Genomic DNA, 23,621 nt, shown 5'->3' on the forward strand with positions numbered 1-23,621 from the left:
GTAATTGGTTGAATGATCGAAAACAGAGTTGTTTTAAATGGAAAAACTTCTCGATGGAAAAATGTTACAAGTGGAGTTCCTCAGGGTTCCGTTCTTGGGCCACTTCTATTCATAGTATATATGATATAGAACATGGACTAAAATCTACTGTTTCCAAATTTGCTGATGATACAAAACTGTGCGGAATGGCAAATGATCACTTAAACCAATTAGATATTCAAGAAGATTTAGATAAATTACAGCAATGGTCTGAAAAGTGGCTAATGAAATTTAACACAAGTAAATGCAAGGTAATGCACATGGGTACAAATAACAGTAAGTACGATTACAAGTTATTTGTAAATTCGTTAACAAAAGTGGATAGTGAAAAAATCTCGGCGTAATTATCAGTAACGACCTCAAATCATCCAAGCAGTGTATTTCAGCCTCTGAGAAAGCAAATAAGATTCTAGGACTGATTGTGCAATCTTTTGATTTCAAAAGTCCATCACTCATTAACAAGCTATATAAATCGTTAGTTCATCCACATTTGGAATATGCTGTTTCCGTATGGTCACCGAATCTCATTAACCCGCACAGTCCCAGCGACGCATATATGCGTCGGCAAGTAGTGTATCCCGTAGTGCCAGCGACGCATATATGCGTCGGCAACTTCAAAAATTCATAACTCGAAAACTAATCAATTTGGAAACAAACTATAAACAGAGACAGATCTGCCAACTCTTCACATACATGCCCTCAGGCTAGACACCTCCCAAGTCCCCCCCCCCCCCGCGTGGGGTGATGCGTACTCCTGGGTGATGCGTACTCCTGAGTTTGAGGAAAGGCTCAGGGCTCTCTCAGATTATGATTTTACTGACTCTGATGCTAGTGTGACTGATGACAGTGATAAAGACTATGTTCAGGGACAGGAGGGTGAAACATCGAGTGGGGAGGATAGTGTTGTGCCCTCGCCGCGGCTAGTGAAAAAGTAGTGTTACAGTGCGCTTCTGTAAAAACTTTGCCAACCACTGTGTTTTGGCCGTGTGTACTGAAACTTGTTGAAGTATATAATTATACTGAACGTACTCCATACTTGACACAAAACCACACAGAACTGAAATGACACCCACACTGTGGTTTACAAAGAACCGCACGCCATCCAGGAGCGACAAAACATTGCACCGCCTCAAATACAAGAGCCTCTATATCTCCACAACGGCTCATAGGTAAGTCTTAAAATTTTACAGGCATGTTTCTTAGACTGAAATGAAGTGATTTATGTAAAAAAAAAAAAAAAATCGAAAAATTGCTGGCACTGGGGTGTTATTTTGGGTAAAACCTTCTGGCACTGTGTGAGTTAAAGACATTGACAGATTGGAAAAAGTACAACGGCGAGCCACAAAACTCATTCCAAATATCAAAAATAAATCATACGAAAATCGACTAATACATATGAATCTGTTTTCCCTAAAAAAGCGTAGACTCAGAGGTGACTTGATAAAGGTCTTTAAAATTCTAAAGGGAATTGACAACATCAAAAGTGACAAAATTTTCACATTGAATGAGAATCAGACAAGAAACAATGGTCTCAAACTGTCCGGAAATAGATTCAATTTGGAAGTAGGTAGAAACAACTTTGCCAACCGTGTAGTTAATGAATGGAATAAACTTCCTGCATAGGTAGTGCAATGTAGTTCAGTTCGAAGCTTTAACCCATATTGCCCGGAGCACATATGTAAACAAAGCATTTGCTATGCGTTCATAAAAACAATGGATACAATGGCCCATACACTCACATTTTAATTTTATTTACAAATGTACTTGTTATTAAACATAATATGGATGATTATACATCAAAATAAAGCTTAGAGTCTGTATTTTCTTTTGATGAAAAGGAAACTAAGAAAAATTAATATGGATAATGAAAAAAAAAAATTAAATATGACACTAAATCTGGAAAAGAAAACATACATTTTATGTAACTGACTCTGGAGGGAAAGTACTTACATTTATTTGAAGGCAGTGATGATTAGAGGCTTGTAGAGTGTTTGTACTTTACTTGGATGAAAATACATGGTGCTTGAAGAAGCAATCTATGCAAAATCCACTGTCACATTTAGGACAGTACCTGCGGGATCGTACACGCTTGCTATGGTCCCCAACACACACTCTCTCTTCACCATCTGGCACCTGTTTCAGCTCATGTACACTCACTGCATGTACTGAATGTGATGGAGACGATATTGATGTTGTTATATTTCTGCTTTCCTGAATCTGCTCTTGAGTACGTCGCCTCTTCAGGAATTTTGGAGGAGAAACATTTTTAACAAGGTCCCTTATGACAGAGTTCATGAACTGGAGCCTTGTTAGAATAGGTCTCTGGGATGTATTCTTCTTGTACAGAATATAGCTGTTGAGAGTAGCTGTGCCAAACAGAGAAAAGGCAGCTTTAGTCGTCCATTTGATGGTCTTTCTCTCTGCAAGATAGGTGTAGAGCTGGGTATCCTTCAGATCGACGCCACCCATTACTTGATTATAATCAGCAACAATACAAGGCAACTCCTTTTCAGGTTTCCTCTCTCTCTTTACAGTAGTGTAGCCACCTTTGGTAACTGTTGACAGGAGTACAGGAGTCTTTTTTCCATCTCTATAGGCAACACACAGTAAAGGTCCTTTCCTCCGCTGTGATACATCATGGTTTTCTAATTTTTCCTTTACTGCTTCCTGTGGCAGGCCTTTCCTGTTTGTTCTCACAGTCCCTGTTGCTGTTGTCTGCTTTTCCCAGAGATCTAAAAAAAGTTTGGGCGAGGAGAAATAGTTATCTAGGCCCAAATGATATCCACGATGCAGGAGGTCTGCCTGGGTCAGTAGGCGCATCACTAGGTCATATGTTGCACCTTCTACACTCTTGGAGAACCCTTTGTACAGTTCAAATGTCACAGTATAGCCTGTTGCTGCCTCACACAAGCACCATAACTTCAGACCAAAACGAGCATGGCGCTTATTAGGCATATACTGGCGTAAGTGAGGGGTCTTACCTCGATACCCAATGATACTTTCGTCAATTGAGATGGCCCTCTCAGGATTATAATGGGCTTTGAATGCTTTTATAAAATGATCCAGTAGTGGTTGCACTTTATACAACTTGTATGCAGGGTCTTGCTGGTCAGGCATCTTACTATTATCACTGAAGTGCAAGAATTTCAGGACAAGTTGAAAACGCCCCCTACTAAAATTGGTTCCAAACCATGGTGTGGCCATAGAAAGATCTGAGGTGTTCCAGTAGGATTTGATAGTAGGTTTTCTTACAATCCCCCCCATATTTAGAATAACTGCCAGAAATGCATATAACTCTTCCACTGATGTCTTACCTTGCTTCAACCAAAGATGTACAAGAGACCTGGGTTTGTTTATCCTTCAAACATGGTTTGTTACTTTGAACCCACTGACCTGCATACCTGTTAGTCTCCGTAGCAATTCCATTCATGAATTGCACGTTGAAAAAAAGTTTGAAATACTCCACAGGCTTGGCATCAGTTTTAGGGGGATGCTTCAGCCCACTAACACCTGTAAAAGGCACTGTTGCAGGGCCTGGATCATTTCCTGGGACAAGCATCCATTCATCTGCTCCACTCGACAACACTGCACTTCTATCATCACCATCACTTTCACATTCACTTGCACTAAGCGTATCACAACTCGCATCACCTTCATCATCACTAGATTCTTCCTCACTTGTAAGGCACTCATCCATTGGAAACACTTCAAACGAATCAGAAAGTTGAAAGACAATTTCATCTTCACCACTAAAACACGCAGACGCCATGACTTTTGCAATGAGGCCGTCTTATATTTGCCTATTTCAAAGGTATTACGCACTGTATAACAATATCTATTATAAGTATTGTTCCTCAGATACTTATCTATTTTTCTATAACAATTTTTTTTCTGATTACGGCACTAATCACAAGAAAAAAAATGGGCAAAATATGTAAACGTTTCCGACGCACTTTGATCAGGAAAGCGAATGTGCCGCTACTGCTGATAAGATTCAATTTATAAGCCACCCTGTGATTGGTTGGCTGGACCACCTCGTGGAAATGATAGGCCAATGGTTGGTCTAGATACATCAAGTCTCGGCTCAGTGTAAACAAAGACGAATATCTTTAAGAACCGCGAAATTTAAACGGAGCCGAAATATCGTCATTAGGACTCTGTCGAACAAACCGATATCTCGGCTCTGTGTCCGATATGGGTTAAGAATCATTTAGATAAACACCTAAGCAAGATGCTGTAATGATTATAATTTATTTTATATTATTTGTTTTTGTTTTGTTATCATTTGTCTGTTTGATTTTCGTTTATCATTAGTTATATGTAAATTTATTATTATTTACTATTTACCTGTTTGTTTATTATTTAACTATACCTATGCATTTATTCATTCTATTTGTTATTTACATTATTATAGTTTTTATTTATTATTTTATTATTGTATGATTTTTTTTTGCATCCAACCTAGATATGGACCAAAAGGTCTCCTGTCGGCATGCTCCGCCTTTGTAATCCTTTGTAAACTCCAAACCATATAAAATAAATAAATAAAAAAATCTTCCATACAAATATTGTGCCATGATATTTTTTGTAACAAATGACAGTCCTCTTCATTTTTCTCTGCCCTCTGCCTCATTTCTCACTCTATCCATCCTCATAACCCCACCACAGTTCTTGAACATTTCAGATCAAACACATCTAGGTTCCTCCTTTCTGTCTCCCTTAAATTCCAAGACTCTGCCCCATACATTGTCTTTGTACAGTCTTCTATTTGCATTCATCCCCAGATACCTTCTTCTCATGACACTTTTCATTCAAAAAAATTTAGTTACTTCTCTTACTACATAAACTAACTCCACTCCTGTTCTTCCATCCTCTGCTACATATGACTAGATACTTGAATATTTTTATTTCACTTCCTCCAGCCTCTCTCCTTTATGACTTATTTCAAACTCATTGGCACCCTCTCCCCTTATATATCTCATCACCTTATTTTTTACCAAATTTACTTTCAGCTTTCTCCTAAGATACACTCTCAAACTCTGCCACATGCTGCCTCAGACTCCAATCTCTTCCTTTTTTTTTCTCTCATCTGTTCTACATCTATGTACATTTAATGACCCAATTACTACAGGTCTGGTTGGAGGACTTCCAGTCCACACCAGGAGAAAAATAGAGTGGAAGATCTTTAATCCCCCTTTGTCCCATTTTATGATACACATGAGAACAGTGTCAGAGTCATTTAGAAGTTTTCATCTATCTATCTATGCACCAGGAGCTCTTTCCCCCTTATAAGGGAGGTAGCCAAATCAGAGGCATGTAACTATTTCCACCCATTTCACTCCCTTCAACCAACCCCTCCCATTTCAGCCCTCATTTCTCACTACCCAACTGAGTTACCCCTAACATACTGCTCAGACATTTCATCTCAAACACATTCAAGCATTTCCTCTCTGCTTTTCTTAAATTCCAAGTCTTGACCCCATACAAAGTCATCAACACAATCACTGTCCAAATTAGAATTACCTACTCTGGAACAAAGACGGGAAAGAGGAGACTTACTATCTATAGAATTATGAAGGGAATGGAAATCTTAGATAAGAATGACTTATTGAAATGGGACAATGGAAAAACAAGAGGACACAAAAAAAAAAAAAAAAAGATAATTACAATAGAGATCTGGAGAAAAAAAAAAAAAAAATAGCTTCCCACACAGAGTGATAGATACTTGGAACAAATTGGACAAAGAAACAGTGTGTGCAAACACTATTCAAGATTTTAAGAAAAAATTTGATGCTGAGAGATACAAAGACGGGTCACCTTCCCGTATAATAAAACTAGGTACAACCACTCCTCGTTTAACGACGACAATTGGGACCAGCGCGCCGTCGTTAACCGAATTGGTCGTTAAGCAAAAGTGTATACATATACGTACATGTACTGTATGTACAATGTCCAGCAATACATGTATCTTTATTTTCGTGTATTTTCCCTCTTTTATACAGTGCATTAAAGCTTTATTTACTGTTTATTTATGGTGGTTAGGTTCCTAAAATTACCGTATATGACCAAATCCGCGTATGCTGACATTCCATATTGAATACCTGGGTATTTTTTTAGTTTCGACCATGGGCGCAATATAGCAATAGAAAATTAATAATTAATTTTGTAAATTAAAATGTATCAACGTAATATGCAATTTTGTGGGCGGAAATGAAAGTAAAAAATACCATGCTACAAGAAAATATGCTAATGAACGAAGTCGGTAGCATAGGATTGGGACGCCATCTTGTCGTCTGCCAACGTCTCTCACGACGACGACAACGAGGACGAGCCGGATGACATTTAATTTGCGGGTAATGATTTATCAAACACAGGTCAGGTTAGTTTAGTTTAGGTTAGACGAATTCATCCTTTTATTTCTTCGACATCGGCATCTATCATAACAAACATGGTGTACCATTCGTCCGACATGACTTCGTTACTTACGAAATTTGTTTTAGCACCTTTTTTTTTTATTTCCGCTCAAAATTGCTTATTACTTTGATACATTATAATTTACAAAATTAATAATTAATTTTCTATTGCTATATTGCGCCCATGGTCGAAACTAAAAATTTACCACTACCGGTATATACTGTACCCCAGGTAGTTTTTGCAGCTTGCAGGATGGTAATGTAGACCTAAGTTTCAGAACACTTTACCTCACAGCTAATATCCACCGTACAAGTTCAATTATAACATCATACAAATTTGCCTCAGCCAACTTAATTATCGTACACGACGTCGTAACTTCGGGAGATTTACGTTAAACGTCTGTCATAAAGCCCGTCGTAACTCCGTGTCGCTGCTAACCGAGTAGGTCGTTAAACGAGGAGTACCTGTAAATACAGTCTCTTTGCATCCATTCCCAGATGCCTAATTCTTATGACACTATTTCATTCCCCAAGACATTTACTTACAATTTACCTCTACCTCCATTCCTTCCTTTCATGCCACATGTAACCCCAAATACCTAAAACTATCCACTTCTTTCAGCTTTCCTTTAAGACTTACTTCCAACTTACTGCCATCCTCTATTCTTATACATCTCATCACCTTGGTTTTACCCACATTTACCATGGCACACCTCCTTCCTCACCAACAACAAAATGACAAGATTAATTCATGGCCCACTGATGAGCTCCACTCCTTCCCCACTCACTATAGGTGGACAGAATTTTTGGCACGAAACCATGCCACTTGTATGGTTCTTTTTAGATTCACCCCAAGTGGACAGTACTTTTGTTGAACACTGTATATGAATACATATATATACATACATACATAAACATAAAAATAAACTCCATACATGCAAACTTCATGATAAATGAGGGACCGTTACACCACAGCATGTAAAACATGAAACTAATAGTATCACTAATAATACAATCTACAGAAATACTTCTGTTCTCAAAACAAGGTTGGTAAAAGATATTTCAACATAAATTCTCCAAAGCAAAGATAAATTACCTGTTTCCTTTTAGTGGTAAATTCTTCATAGAGTTCTTGACACCTCTCAGCTGTCATGTTTAGGTTTTTCTTCAGGTCTGTCAACTCTGTAACATTGTTATTTACATCCTCTTCTTTGGTGTTCAGCTGAAAGACCATGATTATGTCATCAAAATCTGTTTTGCAATTAAACCATGCACCTCAAAACATAGGAACACAATTCTAAATGGATTTCTAATATGATGTCTCAAAGTGCCATTTATAATAACCCTGCACCATGTAGAAAGGGAGTTATAACTACCATAAGACTAAAAATATCTCTGTCATGATCCCAAGTTCAAGCCAAAGATGCAGCAGCATCCAACATGGTTGGAACTACAGTGAAAGGTAAGATATCAAGCATCAGTTTCTAGTGGTGCCCCTAAGAGACCGAAGTCATCAGGTGAATGCACCATCTTTATAAATGTGCATACAGTGAGACCTCTCATTAACGGACATTAATTAGCTGTGTTTGTGGTGTTTTTGCTGTGTTTTCCGTGTTTTTGGTGCTGTTGTTTAGTGCGTGCAATCACTATGCCACCCAAAAAACCCTCCAAATCAACGGATTATTCACATCAACGAACACAGTTACCCCCCTTTTAGTCTGTTAATGAAAGGTAGTACTGCATATATGTGTGTAAATATTACATATCTATATATATATATATATATATATATACATATATATACATATATACACACACACATTACAAATTAGTTGGAGAGACTTTTAATTTATTAAGATCAATGAAATGAGAAATCAGAAATAGACATTTGGGAATGGATGCTAAGAGAAGATTGTATGAAGGAGTGATTGTGCCAACAGCACTGTATGGGGCAGAAACATGGAACATAAGAGAGGAAGAGAGAAGGAGTTTGGATGTGTTTGAGATGATGTGTCTGAGAAGTATGATAGAGGTTACTAGGCTGGATAGAGTGAGAAATGAGGAGGTGAGGAGGAGAATGGGGGTGGTAAGTGAGTTGGGAGATAGGGTGGATGAAAGAGTATTGGGATGGTTTGGACACATGGAAAGAATGAGTGAAGAAAGACTAGTAAAAGAGGGATGGAAAGCAGATGTGGAGGGTGTGAACATGAGGGGGCAACCTAGAATGAGATGGATGGATGGGGTAAAAGGGGGTTTGGGGAAGAGGGGAATGTCTGTTGAAGAAGGATGGGAGAGGACAGAAGATAGGGGTGAATGGAAAATGGTTTATATGGATGATGTTGTGATGCATGAGGTGGAATGGGTGGGAGGATGGGGGTGAGGTAGTATGTACGAGAAAAATTTGACACAGCCTGAAGGGATTTCTCCCCGTCTTCTCCTTTTCTGCATGAGGGAACGGAAAAGGGGGGGTTGCCAAATTAATGAAGCGGCCTTGCTGTGGATGTGCTGTCTTACGACACTGCTTCTGACCCAGGGCAGTGGACAAGATGCAGGGATGACCTGTCATTCAGGAGGTGCCAAGATAAGAGGGAGGGTAGAGGGTGGAGGGAAGTGGAGTGTATTAGGGATGGAATGGGTGGGAATGGTTTTTATGCCTTTGTTTTTTGGCTACCTCCCTTGTAAGGGAGAAAAAGCCTCTGATATATGTAACAGCAAAATTATGCACATAGGTTAAAAACAATACTAAGTAGGACTACAAGTTATTTGGAAAATGTTTAACCAAGTTGAGAATGAAAAGGACCTAGGTGTAATAATCAGAAATTACCTCAAAACATCTATGCACTATATTCCTGCCTCAAACAAAACAAATAGGGTACTGGGATTAGTAGCATGATGTTTTGACTTCGAAATTCTGGCTATCATCAACCACAGGTCACTGATCACTGGTCCTCCCAAACTTGGAATATGCTGTTTCTATACAGTCCTCTAATCTCATATCTCTCTGGGAAGAAACTTTGGAATGTTGTCTATGTTATATCTGGGACTGTTTCTATATCACTGGCTAAAAGCTGTAGGGAGAGGAGGGTAGTTGCTGGTTGTTAGCTCTTCATGTGTGAAAAAGTGTTACAAATACAGCTGTAATTGACAGCAAGATCTTGGGCCCCGTCCAGAGAGTGTCAGCCCCTCAGGGCTGCACCTCCTGATAGAGGTGAGGGGGTTGACAGGTTTGGAAAATGGGAATCAGTTTTGCTGTTCATCTTGTAGGACCACCATATCCAGGTACCCATCACTGGTCCCTTTACCTTACATTTATGAACATCACTAATTGAAAATGGAACTGAATAGGATAAAGGGAGAAAATATAAGACTGAAAAATGAAGATATTAATAGCAATGAGCCATTAAAGAAAGAGATGAAGGATCAATTACAGGCAGTGACTGAGAAAGTGGAAGAAAAGATTTAAGAAAATTACTTTCAAAAAAATCCATGTGAACAAGTTGCATAAACACGGCAAAGGAAACATGGACTGGAAGTGAAGCATTTATTCCTGACGTTTCGTCTATTGACTTTGAGAAAGTTAATAGACGAAATGTCAGGAATAAACGCTTCACTTCCAGTCCATGTTTCCTTTGCCATGTTTATACAACTTTCAAGAAATAAAGAAACAGTGGAAGGTGGAACAAGAAAGTCAAAAATGATCTTTTAAGGAAATAGTGGAACAACAAGTTAAGGAGAATGTGAAGGAAACGGTAATCCAAGTGATTAAAGAGAAAGGAAATTTGGTTAGGGATACAGTGGACAAAAAAAAGATGCATTGTGATCTATGGTATTAAAGAAAAGCATGATGTTCCTAGGTATCAGAAAGAGAAAAGAGATCGCAAAAGAGATTCTGAAGGAGATTCAAGAGGAGAATCAAACACTAGATAAAGAAATCAAGGAAACATATAGGATGGGTAGATACTCATAAGAAAAACAATATAGGCTGCTAAAAGTAAAACTCAGGTCACAAATGATAGCAGAGGAAGTACTATCCAGAACAGCAAAACAAGTAAATAGTGAAAATCACAAAAACGTATGGATAAAGAAAGAAATGAGTGTAGAAAAATAAAAAGAAAAGGAGCTTAGAAATGAAGCAAAGGAAAAAAATTAAAAAAGAACCGAGACTGAAAAGAATCATTTTTTTCTTTTTGGAAAGTGGTGGACGTGAGGCTGAGAAAATGGTATATCACAAAAAAGGAAACAAAGCAAACAGAAAGAAAAAAATTAAAATTAGCCTATACCAACACAGATGGAATGATCTCAGGACTGAATGAACTATATGATTACCTGGCATCAGAAAAGCCGGACATTATGGGAATAGTAGAAACTAAACTTAAAGCGGGGTGTGAAGTGTATTCAGGGATGGAATGGGTGGGAATGATTTTATGCCTTTTCCTTTTTGGCTACCTCCCTTGTAAGGGGGAAAAAGCCTTGGTATATGTATGTATGTATGTACCACCTAACACTGTGGGACAAGGTCTATACAACTGCTGGATGAAGAATAGAAAGGAAAAACAAGGAGGGGGAGTACTATTTCTGACCAAGAAAGATTTAAATGTGACAAAGTTAACAAAAGGAAGAAACAATGTAGAGTCAATCATGATAAAAATAGAAAACAACCTCATGAAAAGTAGAAAATAATTGGTAGTGTATGTGCCCACTAAAACACAGGCCTGGACAGAACATGATCATTCCAAATTGCTAGAAGATACTAAACATGAACTGATATACTGAAAGAAAGAGGAAATAAACTATGGGTGATTTTAACTCAAAAGAAATATGTTGGGAAGAGATGACAGTTAAGGGTGGAGAGGACATATGGGGCAGCATGCTACTCGATATGACCAGTGAATACACAATGATTCAATGGATAGAGGAAAATACCAGATACAGAAACAATGAGAAACCTTCGAGACTGGATTTAATACTTACATCAGAACCTGAAATTGTAGACAGAATAGATTACAAAACACCAATAGGAAAGAGTGACCATGTACTAATAGAATTCAAACTAGGGCAAATAGACCTAAGAAGAAATGAGAAACATAGAATTGAAAGACCAATGTACAACAAAACGAATCTTGAGAAACTTAAAAAAAATTCTTTCATAATGCAAACCGGGAAAAATTCCTAAAGGAAGAAACAAGGATGGAAGAGAAATAGAATATACTAAAAGAAATTTATAATGAGGGTGTAACTAAATATGTTCCACAACAAAAGCAAGAAAGAATATACATAAAGAACTGGTACAACAAAAAATCTAGTAAAGCCAAGGATAAAAGAGACAAAGGCTGGAAAAATGAAAAAAAAAAAAGCAAATGGCTAACATACATCAAACTAAGAAACAATTATGTAAAAATACGCAGAGAAAAAAAAAGAGAAATTATGAAAAGGAAATCATAGAAAAATGCAAGGAACAACCGAAACTATTTTATAGATATGTGAATGGTAAACTAAAAAACAAACAAGAAATAGAAAAGTTGCGCCAAGGAAGTGATGAATACACAGAGCAAGAAATGGCAGAAGTTATGACCAACCACTTCAAATCAGTTTTCACAATTAAGAACACACCTAACTGTGAGGGAATAGAGAGACAGAAATCCCCCGAATGAAGGAAATAACTGTGACAAAGAAGGAAATCAGCGACCAAATAAAAAAACCTTGATGTCAGAAAATCGCATGGTCCAGATGGAGTTGCAAATTGGATATTGAAGGAATGCATAGAGGAATTAACAGGTAAAATACACACTATAATCAAATACTCGCTCAAAGAAGGTAAGGTAATCCAAGACTAGAAAAATGCAAACATAGTACTGTACCAATAAAGGAGGAAAAAAGGAAAATCCAACTAACTACAGACCGGTTTCCCTAACAAGCACAGTAGCTAAAATATGTGAAAAAGGGATCAAAAGTAGATGGGTTGAACACCTGGAAGAAAAATCTATACTAAAACCCAAGCCAATTTGGATTTTGAAAGGGAAGATCATGTACAACAAACCAAATCTGCTTCAACACAAGACTAATACATATAAAAGATGAGAGGGATGGATGGGCAGACTGTGCCTATCTAGACCTACAAAAGGCATTTGACAAAGTACCACAGAAGAAATTAATAAGAAAATTAGAATCAATAGGTGGCATTGCAGGTAAATTATTAGAATGGATGGAAGATTTCCTGACTGGGAGAAAATGAGAGTAGTAATTAGAGACAAATACTCGAAATGGGAAGAAATGATAAGTGGTGTTCCACAAGGGTCAGTGCTGGCTCCAATCATGTTTGTCATATACATAAACGACATGGATGTAGGATTTGAATGTTATATGAATTTCTTTGTAGATGACGCAAAAATATTGAAGAAAGTAAGAACAGAAGAGGACTGTGATTCATTACAATCCGACCTGGACAAAATCTGGAAATGGACTCAAAAGTGGGAAGTGAACTTCAATATCAAGAAGTGTAGCATAATGGAGTTTGGAAAAAGCAAAAACAGAATTTCAAAAAATTACAAAATTGGCAAAGAAGAAATAAAAAAAGTGCACTCGGAAAGGGACCTTGGAATATTAATCAGCAAAGACATGACACCGGATAAATATATAAACAAAATAGTTGGTGAAACCTACAACCTATTAAGGTCAATGAAAGTGGCATTTGACTACTTGGATGAAGAAATTATTAAAAAAATATTAGTTACATTAATTAGACCAAAGCTAGAATATGCAGAGACACTATGGACACCCAGTACTAAAAAGAATATAAGGAAACTACAAAGAATACAGAGAGCAACAACAAAGTTGCCACCAGCTCTTTCCAATTTAACATACGAATAAAGATTATCAAAATTGGAACTACCAACACTAGACCAGAGAAGAGAAAGAGGTGATCTACTGACTATATATAGAATCAGGAAAGGAATGGAAATACTTGACAGGAATGATTTACAGAAAGTCCTTGTTATACGGTACATATGCGTTCCTGAAAACCTTACTGCAAATTGAAATTACCATATACCGAACCCATTATAACATGTAATAATAGGATATGGCAGACGTACCTTCTCCCTGCTCTTTCCTCTTAAAAACATCATGAGCAGATACCGTATCTGTGAATTTTTCTTACCGTAAATAGAATTGAGGGTAGTAATTACCAAATACCGTAACTGTGAATTTACCAGATAAAGAATTACCGTATAAGGAGGACTCACTGTGCAAAAAAAATGACAATGGAAAAACAAGAGGTCATCAAAAGAAACTCAAAAAGGATAACTTTAGAAGAGATCAGAAAAAGAATAGCTTCCCACACAGAGTGCTGGATATATGGAATAACTTAAAGAAACAGTGTGTGCAAATACTATTCAAGATTTTAAGAAAAAACTTAATGCTGAAAGATACAAAGACGGGTCACTACAAGCATAGCTCCTTTCCCGTATAATACAACTAGGTAAATACATATCAGTTCTTTGTTAAGTGAACAGATTTTATATCTTTTATCTACTGAAAAGTCAGTTTTACCATAATATCCTAGGAAAGTTGGTCCAGTCACCATATAAACTAACCTCTTTGGTCAACTCCTCAATTCTTTCCTGGAGCTGGTTGATGACAACCTGCTTGCTGGTGAAAGAAGCCTGCATGGCCTCAGCCTCGGCACTGCCAGCTGCTGCATTGGCTTTGTTGCGAGCTTCCAGGCGGGCTTTCTCTTGATTCAGCACAAGCAGTCTGTAGTGGATCATACAACAGGACCAATTATTACAAATGGAATATTTAACAAAGTCAAAGTATTGGTGCAATAATGAGAGTCTCAGCAAATAGGAAAAATACTCCTTGGATTCCTACAATAAAGACTGTTTTTGAAAGAAGAGGCGTCTGAGAAATCTGGTAGGTGTTTCAAGAATGGATAGGATGAGAAATGTGGAGATGAGGTGAAAAGTGGGTGAGGAAAGAAAGCTGCAAGACAAGGTAGATTGAATAGTGTTGAGTATGGGCATATACAGCCAGTTTGTCCATTGTCCCTGGTCTCCCTACAGGAGACCTGCAACCCCTGGGTGCCTGGCAACAGGCTCTGGACAGGTTCATAAGTCACTCAGGGAAAATATATTGTTTTGTTGTCTAAGGATTGTTAGTGTGGGACACTTATATGATGCGCTCTGTGTCTTTTGTGTGGTGGTTGCATCTAAGGCAGTTTGAATCTGTAGTATTGGGATGGTTTGGACACATGGGAAGAATGAGTGAAGAAAGATTAGTAAAAGAGATGTGGAATGCAGAGGTGGATGGAGTGAATGTGAGGGGACAACAGAGGACGAGATGGATGAATGAGGTGAAAGAGGCTTTGAGCAAGAAGGGAATGTCTGTTGAGCAAGGAAGGGAGAAGGCAGAAGGATGGGATGAGTGGAGAATGGCTGTGTATAGATGATACTGCGTTGCAAGGATGGGTGGTGGGGGATGCGGGGAGTAGGGAGTGGTTATGTGAGAATGATATTTTGATGCAGACTGAAGGGATTTCTCCCCATCTTCTCTTTTTCCACATGAGGGGATGGAGAGAGGGGTTCACCGATTAAGTGAAGCATCCTTTTTTTGGATGTACTGTGTCTCCCTGTATTACTTTTGACCCAGGGCAGTGGGCAGAATATAGGGATGACCCATCACCCACAAGGAGCTAGGATGAGAGGGAGGACAGGGTGGTGGATGGAAGTGAAATGGGTGGGAGTGAAATAGGTGGGAGTGGGTATGTGCCTTTTGACTTGGCTACCTGCCTTATATGGGAGAAAAACCCTTTGGTGATAGATAATTTCAATGCTGAATGTTGTCCAGAATGCAAGTTTACTGGTGTACTGTAGTTCTTTCTTGATATGGGAGCGCATATCCTGTGGAGTTTATGTTTGGAGGTATTGGTAGAGTATTGAGATTGGAGGTTTGTTTTGAAGAACTTGTTTAATTTGAATGTCTATTTGTATGGGTGTATTGTGAAGTACAGGTAGCAGCTTAATGTAAATGTTGGAGTAGTAGGCTGCTAGTTTATTTTCTATTTTTTTCTTCTTCCTTATATTATTATTATTTTTGTTAATACTTGTGGTACTTGAGAGATGTACTGAGATGAACATGTGGTATTTAAGGTTTTGGTGAAGAAATGTATATCAGTTATTTTTATGTGGTATTCTATGGGGATTTTTTTTTGTGTACAGGTGTACAATTGGGGTAGTCTTGGTGCACCATGTCATTACTCTTAAAGCTCCATTTTACATTATTTGTAAATTGTTTTTATTACCAACTATTGGAAACCATTCTGTGGAAGTGTAATTGTGGATGGTTCTTACTAACTGTTTGAAGAGGTAATAGTTTATTTCTGTTGTCCAAAGTCAGTGTTTGTGATGGATTTTACATTTATTTTCTAGTTGATTTTTACAGTCTGACCTTTCATAAAAGGACATGTGGCAAGAGTGGAAAACAGAAATAGGTTGAGTGGGTTGAAAGAGCATTAGAGGAAGACCAGAAATGAGATGGGAGAATGGATAAAACATATATTAATAATTATTAATGAATACAAAAGTGGCTTTCCATGACATGGATGATATGATGAAAAAAATTACAGAATGCCAGATAATATGGTGGTGTGGTTGCTACATAAAGTGATGAATATAAACAATAATGACAGAACACAAAGAGCAGCAACCAAATTAGTTCCCAGTTTTTGCAGAAAAAATACATACATATACCAAAGGCTTTTTCCCCCTTACAAGGGAGGTAGCCAAAAAGAAAAAGGCATAAAAACCATTCCCACCCATTCCATCCCTAAATACACTCTACTCCATTCCACCCTCTACCCTCAAATATGTAATAAAAATATAAAAGCACTGAACTTTCAACCAATGATGGAAAAAATATAATCAAGAGGTTGTGAGAATAAATTAGAGAGAACAAATTGAGGATGGAGAGAGAGAGAGAGAGAGAGAGAGAGAGAGAGAGAGAGAGAGAGAGAGAGAGAGAGAGAGAGAGAGAGAGAGAGAGAGAGAGAGAATTAGAGAGAAAGAGAATGAGAGAGAAAGAGAATGAGAGAGAGAGAGAGAGAGAGAGAGAGAGAGAGAGAGAGAGAGAGAGAGAGAGAGAGAGAGAGAGAGAGAGAGAGGAGAGAGAGAGAGAGGATGTCAAAACACACTTTTCCACATATATGCATCAACTTCTGAAATAGCTTAGAGGTTGGAATAAACATAAATAAATTCAAAACTAGTTATAATACATAGAGTCAGCATCCAAATTGATGGCATAGTATGTTTTTTGCTTCATGAAGCAGCATAGACTGACAGAAAAGATTAAGAAAAAATATCTATCACACTTATCTTACCTCTATTATTTTGTTGGGTAGCCCTTCCTCTTCAGGCAGCTCTGGAGACATTTGGGTACAAATGAGAGCCAGATTTTGGAGGAGGCATGGTTCTAGATTGCTCCAGATCTCCTGGAGGTGGAGGTGTCATGGTCCTCTAATTGGCACTTCATCAAGCTCCAGAGATTTTCTTTGGAGCTTAGACTGGGATTATTATCTGGCCAGTCCGTGATGGAGTCAATACTCACCCACTCAAACCATCCACAGATCAGTTTGGCAATGCTAGCCCTTGCACCATTCTACATAAATATTTCACTTTTTCCGGATGTGAAACAGTCCTGTAAGTGGTCAGCAAGAAGCTCAAGGAAATGTTCTTTCTTCACTGAGAGGTTCTTTAGTAACACCACTAAATCACCAGTGCTGTAATACCCAAATACCCCCAAGACCATGACACTGCCTGTGCTTTAAAGTCCTTTTAGTGTACTTCAGGAGGTAAGGATCTGAATCACAATGCAACCTGAGCTTCCTCCCTTAGTTGCTAGTCACTGTGATGGCGGGCTCATCACACCACAAAACTGTCTTCCATTCCTCTGGATCCCAGGCTTAAAATCTATGACAAAACAATAGCCTTTTCTTCTTTTGCAATGCTGTAGCACTGTATAGGGTGCAGAGGTGAAAAAAAAAAAAAACAGCTGCAGGGTCACAGAAAGCAGTGAACCACTTCAAAAGAAAAGGTAAGGGTGGTTTTGTATAACTTCTAAGAGAACCCTGAAGGTCCTGTAGCATCAGGTCGACAATGAGCCTTGCATCAATAAAGAAAAAAAAAGAAAGAAAGAAATCTAAGGAAACAACCCAATGCTCTTTCATAATATCTCAGTGCAGACTATACTGAAATGCCTCCATAACAACCTCAAAAAATATCATTTTAACAGCATTACAAAAGAAGGAAAGACTAGTTTTGTCATGAATATTTAACCTGTGTTCCACAGCAGTGGAAGACAGTTTTGTGGTCTGATGAGGCCACCTTCACAGTGAGTGACAACCAAGGGGAAAAGGTCTAGTTGTGTCCTGGCTCAGATTCTTATCTCCCAAAGTACACTAAAGGGACTTTAAAACACTCAGATAGTGTCATGGTCCAGGTGGCGTTTGGGTATCATAGCACTAGGGATTGAGTAGTGTTAACAAAGAACCTCACAGTGAACAAAGAACATATCTTGAGTTTCTTGCTTGCTGGCTGAGCATGTTAGGGCATCAATATTTGCAGTGAAGGTCAAGGTGATGGCAGTTCAAACCTTGCCACCAGCAAGTTGAACCAAGGGTATGGTTTATTAAATCCCACACTACAATGTCCTCTGTAAGGGGCATTGTCCTAGCCTCCTGATAGGGGGAGTTTGTGACATTAAACCACATCATCATTATCACCAAAGAATATCACCATGAACAAAGAACATTATCTTAAGCTTCTTGCTGATCACTTACAGGACTGTTTCATATCCTGAAAAAGTGAAATATTTATGTAGAACGGTACAATGGCTAACATTGCCAAACTGATCTGTGAATGGTTTGAGTGGGTGGATACTGACTGCATTGAGGACTGGCCAGATAATAATCCCAGTCTAAGCTCCACAGAAAATCTCTGGAGCCTGATGAAGTGCCAATTAGAGGGCCATGACACATCCACCTCCAGGATATCTGGAGCAATCTAGAACCATCCCTCCTCCAAAACCTGGCTCTATCTGTACCCAAATGTCACCAGAGCTGCTTGAAGAAGAATGGCTACCCAACAAAGAATTACCGTATTTTCCGGCTTATAATGCGCATCGGGTTATAATGCGCACCCATGCACTTCGTTATCTCGGTACACAGATAGCGCGCACCGACGTATAACGCGATGCCCGATTGCATTTGTCTATAACGCAGTTTTACCTCGGTATTTATATCATGTGAACGAGGTTACATGGAGAATTATTTTTCATTGGCTAGAGCCACCGCTGGGAAATCTGTTGATTTGTCACTAAATTAAGTGTCAGTTTAGGCATCAATCAGGACACAACTAAGAAAAAGTAGGAACTACATGTACCGGTATATGACTCATGTTGTGCGTTGGTCCCTTATTACTTTGTAGCTTAAATATTTTGTAGGAAATATGATCTAAAAAAAGTTTATTGAAAGTAAAATATACAGAAAAATTTCGGGATTTTTACAGAAAATTTTCATTTTATATCTTGAGGAAATAATTCGTCTTTACCATTTTTTATTTAATACTGAAACAAACTACAGACTGTTTCGTTTTAGCTTTGAACCTGCAATGACAGTGGTGAAATAGGACAGTCTCTCATCGAGGTGACGTTTAGTTAATATAACTCCCAAAAGAGGGTGTAGTCAGGTGTTTGACACGAGTTTATGAACGGCCGCAACGGAATTTGTACCATACCTAAAGTGAAGCAACAAAGCCAACATAAAAATTCAAACTAGGATGCTGTGAACATGGGCAAATATCATGAATATTGATCATGTTTCATGGTGTTTAGGCCTATTTAAACGTGAAAAATAAGATTCGATAGATACCTACTAATACCAAATATTTATATACGGTAGCCCATGTATTCTTTCGTGTCACCATGACTGTTCTTCTTGTTCTCACGGAACGTCATGGAGAAGTGTGCCGTCCCGACTTTGTGATGGCCAACATCGTCACGTTGTTGTGAAAAAATTACACATACAGCCGCAGAATTTTTATCGTAGGCCGTAGATAATGCACACCACCAGATAACGCGCATCCCCCATTTTTAGGCCCTTCCAACGGAAAAAAGTCGCACACTATACGCCGGAAGATACGGTAGAGATAAAATAAGTATGATATAAATATTTTTTCTTAATCTTTTCTGTCAGGCTACACTGTGCTGCAAAGAAAAAACATATGGCACCATCACTCTGGGCAATGACTGTACTTATACTGACTGTACATACATACATATACCAAAGGCTTTTTCCCTCTTACAAGGGAGGTAGCCAAAAAACAAAGGCATAAAAACCATTCCCATCCATTCCACCCCTAATACACTCCACTCCCCTCCACCCTCCCTCTTAAAAAGGCCCTTTCCCCTTATAAGAGACGACCAGCCAAGGTATGCACCCACCCTTCACCCAGCCCACACCCATTTGTCATCCTTTTTATCTTAGCTTCTTGTGGATTACAGGCCATCCCTGTCCCCGTTCCATTCCCTTGGTCACAAGCAATGCAGGAAGACACAGCACCTCCACAGCATGGCCCTAGAGCCAAAATTGGTTTATCTCAACAGCTTCATGACACGGCACCACTACAAGCTGGCACACCATATACCACTTCACTGGAGGCAACATGACCAAGGAAGAAACAGTGGCAGTTCATGTAGCTGAGGCATGTTTGCTGAGATTTTCATGAGGTAACATGAGGTAACAAGGTAAAGGGAGCAAACATCCCCCCTCATCCACTCAAGAATTTACTGAGCACCAATCTACCATCCACACTGGTCCTGGTGTGGTAGCATTTGCATTGTAGGACCACCTTCCAACCCCAAGGCCTAGGGGACAACCAGCCACAAAATACCCTTGCCAATGACTCTTACACAGGTGGCAATGATCCCTGGGAGCTGCTTCAGTTACCCAGGTGAGTACCAAACACTTTTTACAATAATGAACCTTCACATTTTTCTCCATTGAGGGGTGATTCTCTGGTGATCATTCCTCTTTTCCTACTATTAGCTAGAGATGCAGAAAGCAATTCTGGGCCCACCACAAAGTACACAAGTCCAACATGCTCCAAACCCATCACCTCAAGCTGACAGACAAAGGGTTCAATTCTTTGCAACTCGTACAAAACTGGGCCCCATCTCACTTGCACAACACTTGCTAACATAAAACAATACACAACACCTGGACCTCTTCTATTTGCCTAACCATACCTTCACTCCCACCATCCCATCCCTTGCCTGCATCCTTGCCCACACCCCCACCCTTGCCATCCCCCTTTCCTCCCACCCTCCCTTCCAACCACCTTTTCCTCCTGATCCTGATGCTAATCATCCCCCACCACTACCCCAACCCCTAGAGCAACCTAAAACATGTACAGAATACAACACCAACATAAGAACATAAGAATGAAGGAAACTGCAAGAGACCATAAGGCCTACACTAGGCAGCTCTGTATCCATCACCACCTGTTATCCCCATCCATAAAGTTGTCTAACCATTTCTTAAAACAACTGATAGTTTCAGCACTTACTACATGGTTACTAAGTTTATTCCATTTGTCAACCACCCTATTAGTACACCAATTCTTACCTATTTCCTTCTTAAATCTAAATTTGTCCAGTTTATACCCATTACTGCGAGTCCTGCCCTGTTGTTTTAATATGATGACCTTGTTTGCATCACCCTTGTTAAAGCCTTTGATCCACGTGAACACCTCTATTAGATCACCCCGCACTCTGCGTCTTTCCAGAGAGTGTAAGTTTAGGTGCCTAAGCCTCTCTTCATATGGCAAATTTCTGAGTCCATGTATCATTTTGGTCATTCTTCTCTGTACTGATTCTAGTGAATTGATGTCCATTCTGTAGGACGGAAACCAAAACTGTACCGCATAGTCAAGGATGGGTCTAACTATCGCTACATAGAGTCTAATAATTACCTCTGCACTTCTATTCATTACCGTCCTAGCAATGAAACCTAATGCTCTGTTAGCTTTATTCCTGGCGTTAATGCACTGTTTCCTGGTTTTAAGGTCCGGACTCACTAGAATTCCCAAGTCTCTCTTGCATTCAGTTTTCTCTAAAAGTGTGTTATCTAAGCTGTATCTATTTTTGGGGTTGTGTAGCCCTACGTTTAACATGCTACACTTGGAGATATTGAAGTTCATTTGCCATTTCACCAACCATGAGAACAATTTGTTAAGATCATCCTGCAGAATCTCTGCATCGTCTCCTGACCAAATTAGGCGTCCTATTTTAGTGTCGTCCGCAAACTTACTAACATCACTATTTATCCAGTCGTCTAAGTTGTTTATGTACATAATGAACAACAAGGGACCTAAAACCGAGCCATGGGGGACCCCACTAGTAACATTGCCCCACCTAGATTTTACTCCATTTATGGTGACCCGCTGTTTTCTGGTACTAATCCAAGCTCTAATCCATTCTAACACTTTTCCTCCTATGGCATGGGCTTTGATTTTATTTAGTGGTCTTTGGTGTGGCACCTTGTCAAATGCTTTGATAAAGTCAAGGTAAATAACATCGTAATTATCATTGTTATCTGACACCTCATATACTTTAGTGTAAAAGGATAGAAGACTTGGAAAACCCATGCTGTGAATCACGAATTAAATTATGTCTTTCAATGTGTTCTCTGAGTCTATTTACTATTATTGATTCAAGTATTTTTCCTATAACCGATGTCAAACTGATTGGCCTGTAGTTGCATATAGACAATCTATCTCCCTTCTTTAAAACAGGAACAATGTTTGCTTGCCTCCAAGCAGTAGGCACAAAACCAGTGTCTACTGATTTATTAAATATTTCAGTTAACTGGTTGCAGATTTCAAATTTACACTCCTTTAGCATTCTTGGAAAATTTCGTCTGGACCCGGGGATTTTGTAGCTTGACTACTTCTACTTTACTAATGCTGATATTAGATAGTCTACTTTCTTCACCCCCTCTGAAAATCGGATCGCAGTCTAACCTCTTTAACTTTATCTTTACTAACTTTATCTAACCTCTCATTAGTAAACACCGATAGAAAATAATTGTTAAACTCCTCACTCATTTTTTTTCTCCGATTCTCTCATGACATTTTCATTGCTTTTAATTGGTCCTATTCTTTCTTTATTTTTTGTTCTATAAAAATAAAGGAAACCCTTTGGGTTAGATCTTGCTTGACTGGCAACCTTAATTTCATAATTACGTTTTGCTGTACAGTATATCATATCTCTTTTTTATATACAAGCCCACCGGCTGCGCCGGCCAGGCTACGCCGGGGGGCTTGGCCTGCGGCGCTGCGCCTTCGGCGCGGGCGCTGCACGCCCCTTTTTAGGAAAATAAAATATCAAAATCATATTGATTTTTATTTCTTGTCAACATCTTGCTGTTCTCGCAAGTCATCTATATAGGCGATTTGTGCTGGTGTTAAATTTCCGTTCAAAACACCCTTTTTATATTTTTTTAATTTGTTTTTTCCTTTAAGTAATAACTTTTTTTTTTTTACTTGCTTTTCTTGTTTCTAAACTTTGCGAATTGTTAAAGCTTTTGCTTTGGCCTCTCTCCGTTCCTTTCTAGCCTCCTTCTTCATTCGTTCTTCTTCTTCCTCTTCGATTTCTTCTTCTTCGAGTTCTTCTTCTTCTTCGAGTTCTTCTTCTTCGAGTTCTTCTTCTTCTTCTTCGAGTTCTTCTTCTTCTTCTTCGAGTTCGAGTTCTTCTTCTTCTTCTTCTTCTTCTTCTTCCTCTTCTTTGAGTTCTTCTTCTTCCTCTTCTTTGAGTTCTTCTTCTTCTTCTTCTTCTTTGAGTTCTTCTTCTTCTTCGAGTTCTTCTTCGAGTTCTTCTTCGAGTTCTTCTTCTTCTTCTTCTTCTTCTTCGAGTTCTTCTTCTTCTTCTTCTTCTTCTTCTTCGAGTTCTTCTTCTTCTTCGAATTCTTCTTCGAGTACTTCTTCGAGTCCTTCGAGTTGCTGCTGTTGTTGTTGTTGTTGTTCTTCTTCTTCTTCTTCTTCTTCTTCTTCTTCTTCGAGTTCTTTTTCTTCGAGTTCTTTTTCTTCTTCTTCTTCTTCTTCTTCTTCTTCTTTTTCTTCT

At 38.7% G+C, this 23,621-nt stretch overlaps 1 protein-coding gene across 1 annotated transcript in view; it reads right to left on the bottom strand.

Annotated features, from left to right (window-relative positions):
* Dap160 (dynamin associated protein 160) overlaps positions 1 to 23,621 on the bottom strand; it is a 465,025-nt gene that overhangs the window by 340,716 nt on the left and 100,688 nt on the right. Inside the window, exons 15-16 of the mRNA XM_076192536.1 lie at positions 14,045 to 14,204; positions 7,549 to 7,674 (exon numbers count right to left, since the gene is read on the bottom strand). Coding sequence (XP_076048651.1) covers positions 7,549 to 7,674; positions 14,045 to 14,204 — 286 coding nt within the window. The remainder of the gene's footprint in view (positions 1 to 7,548; positions 7,675 to 14,044; positions 14,205 to 23,621) is intronic.

The sequence above is a fragment of the Oratosquilla oratoria genome, chromosome 11 (assembly GCF_046742065.1).
Source record: "Oratosquilla oratoria isolate Oo_2021 chromosome 11, ASM4674206v1, whole genome shotgun sequence".
Classification (NCBI taxonomy): Eukaryota; Metazoa; Arthropoda; class Malacostraca; order Stomatopoda; family Squillidae; genus Oratosquilla; species Oratosquilla oratoria.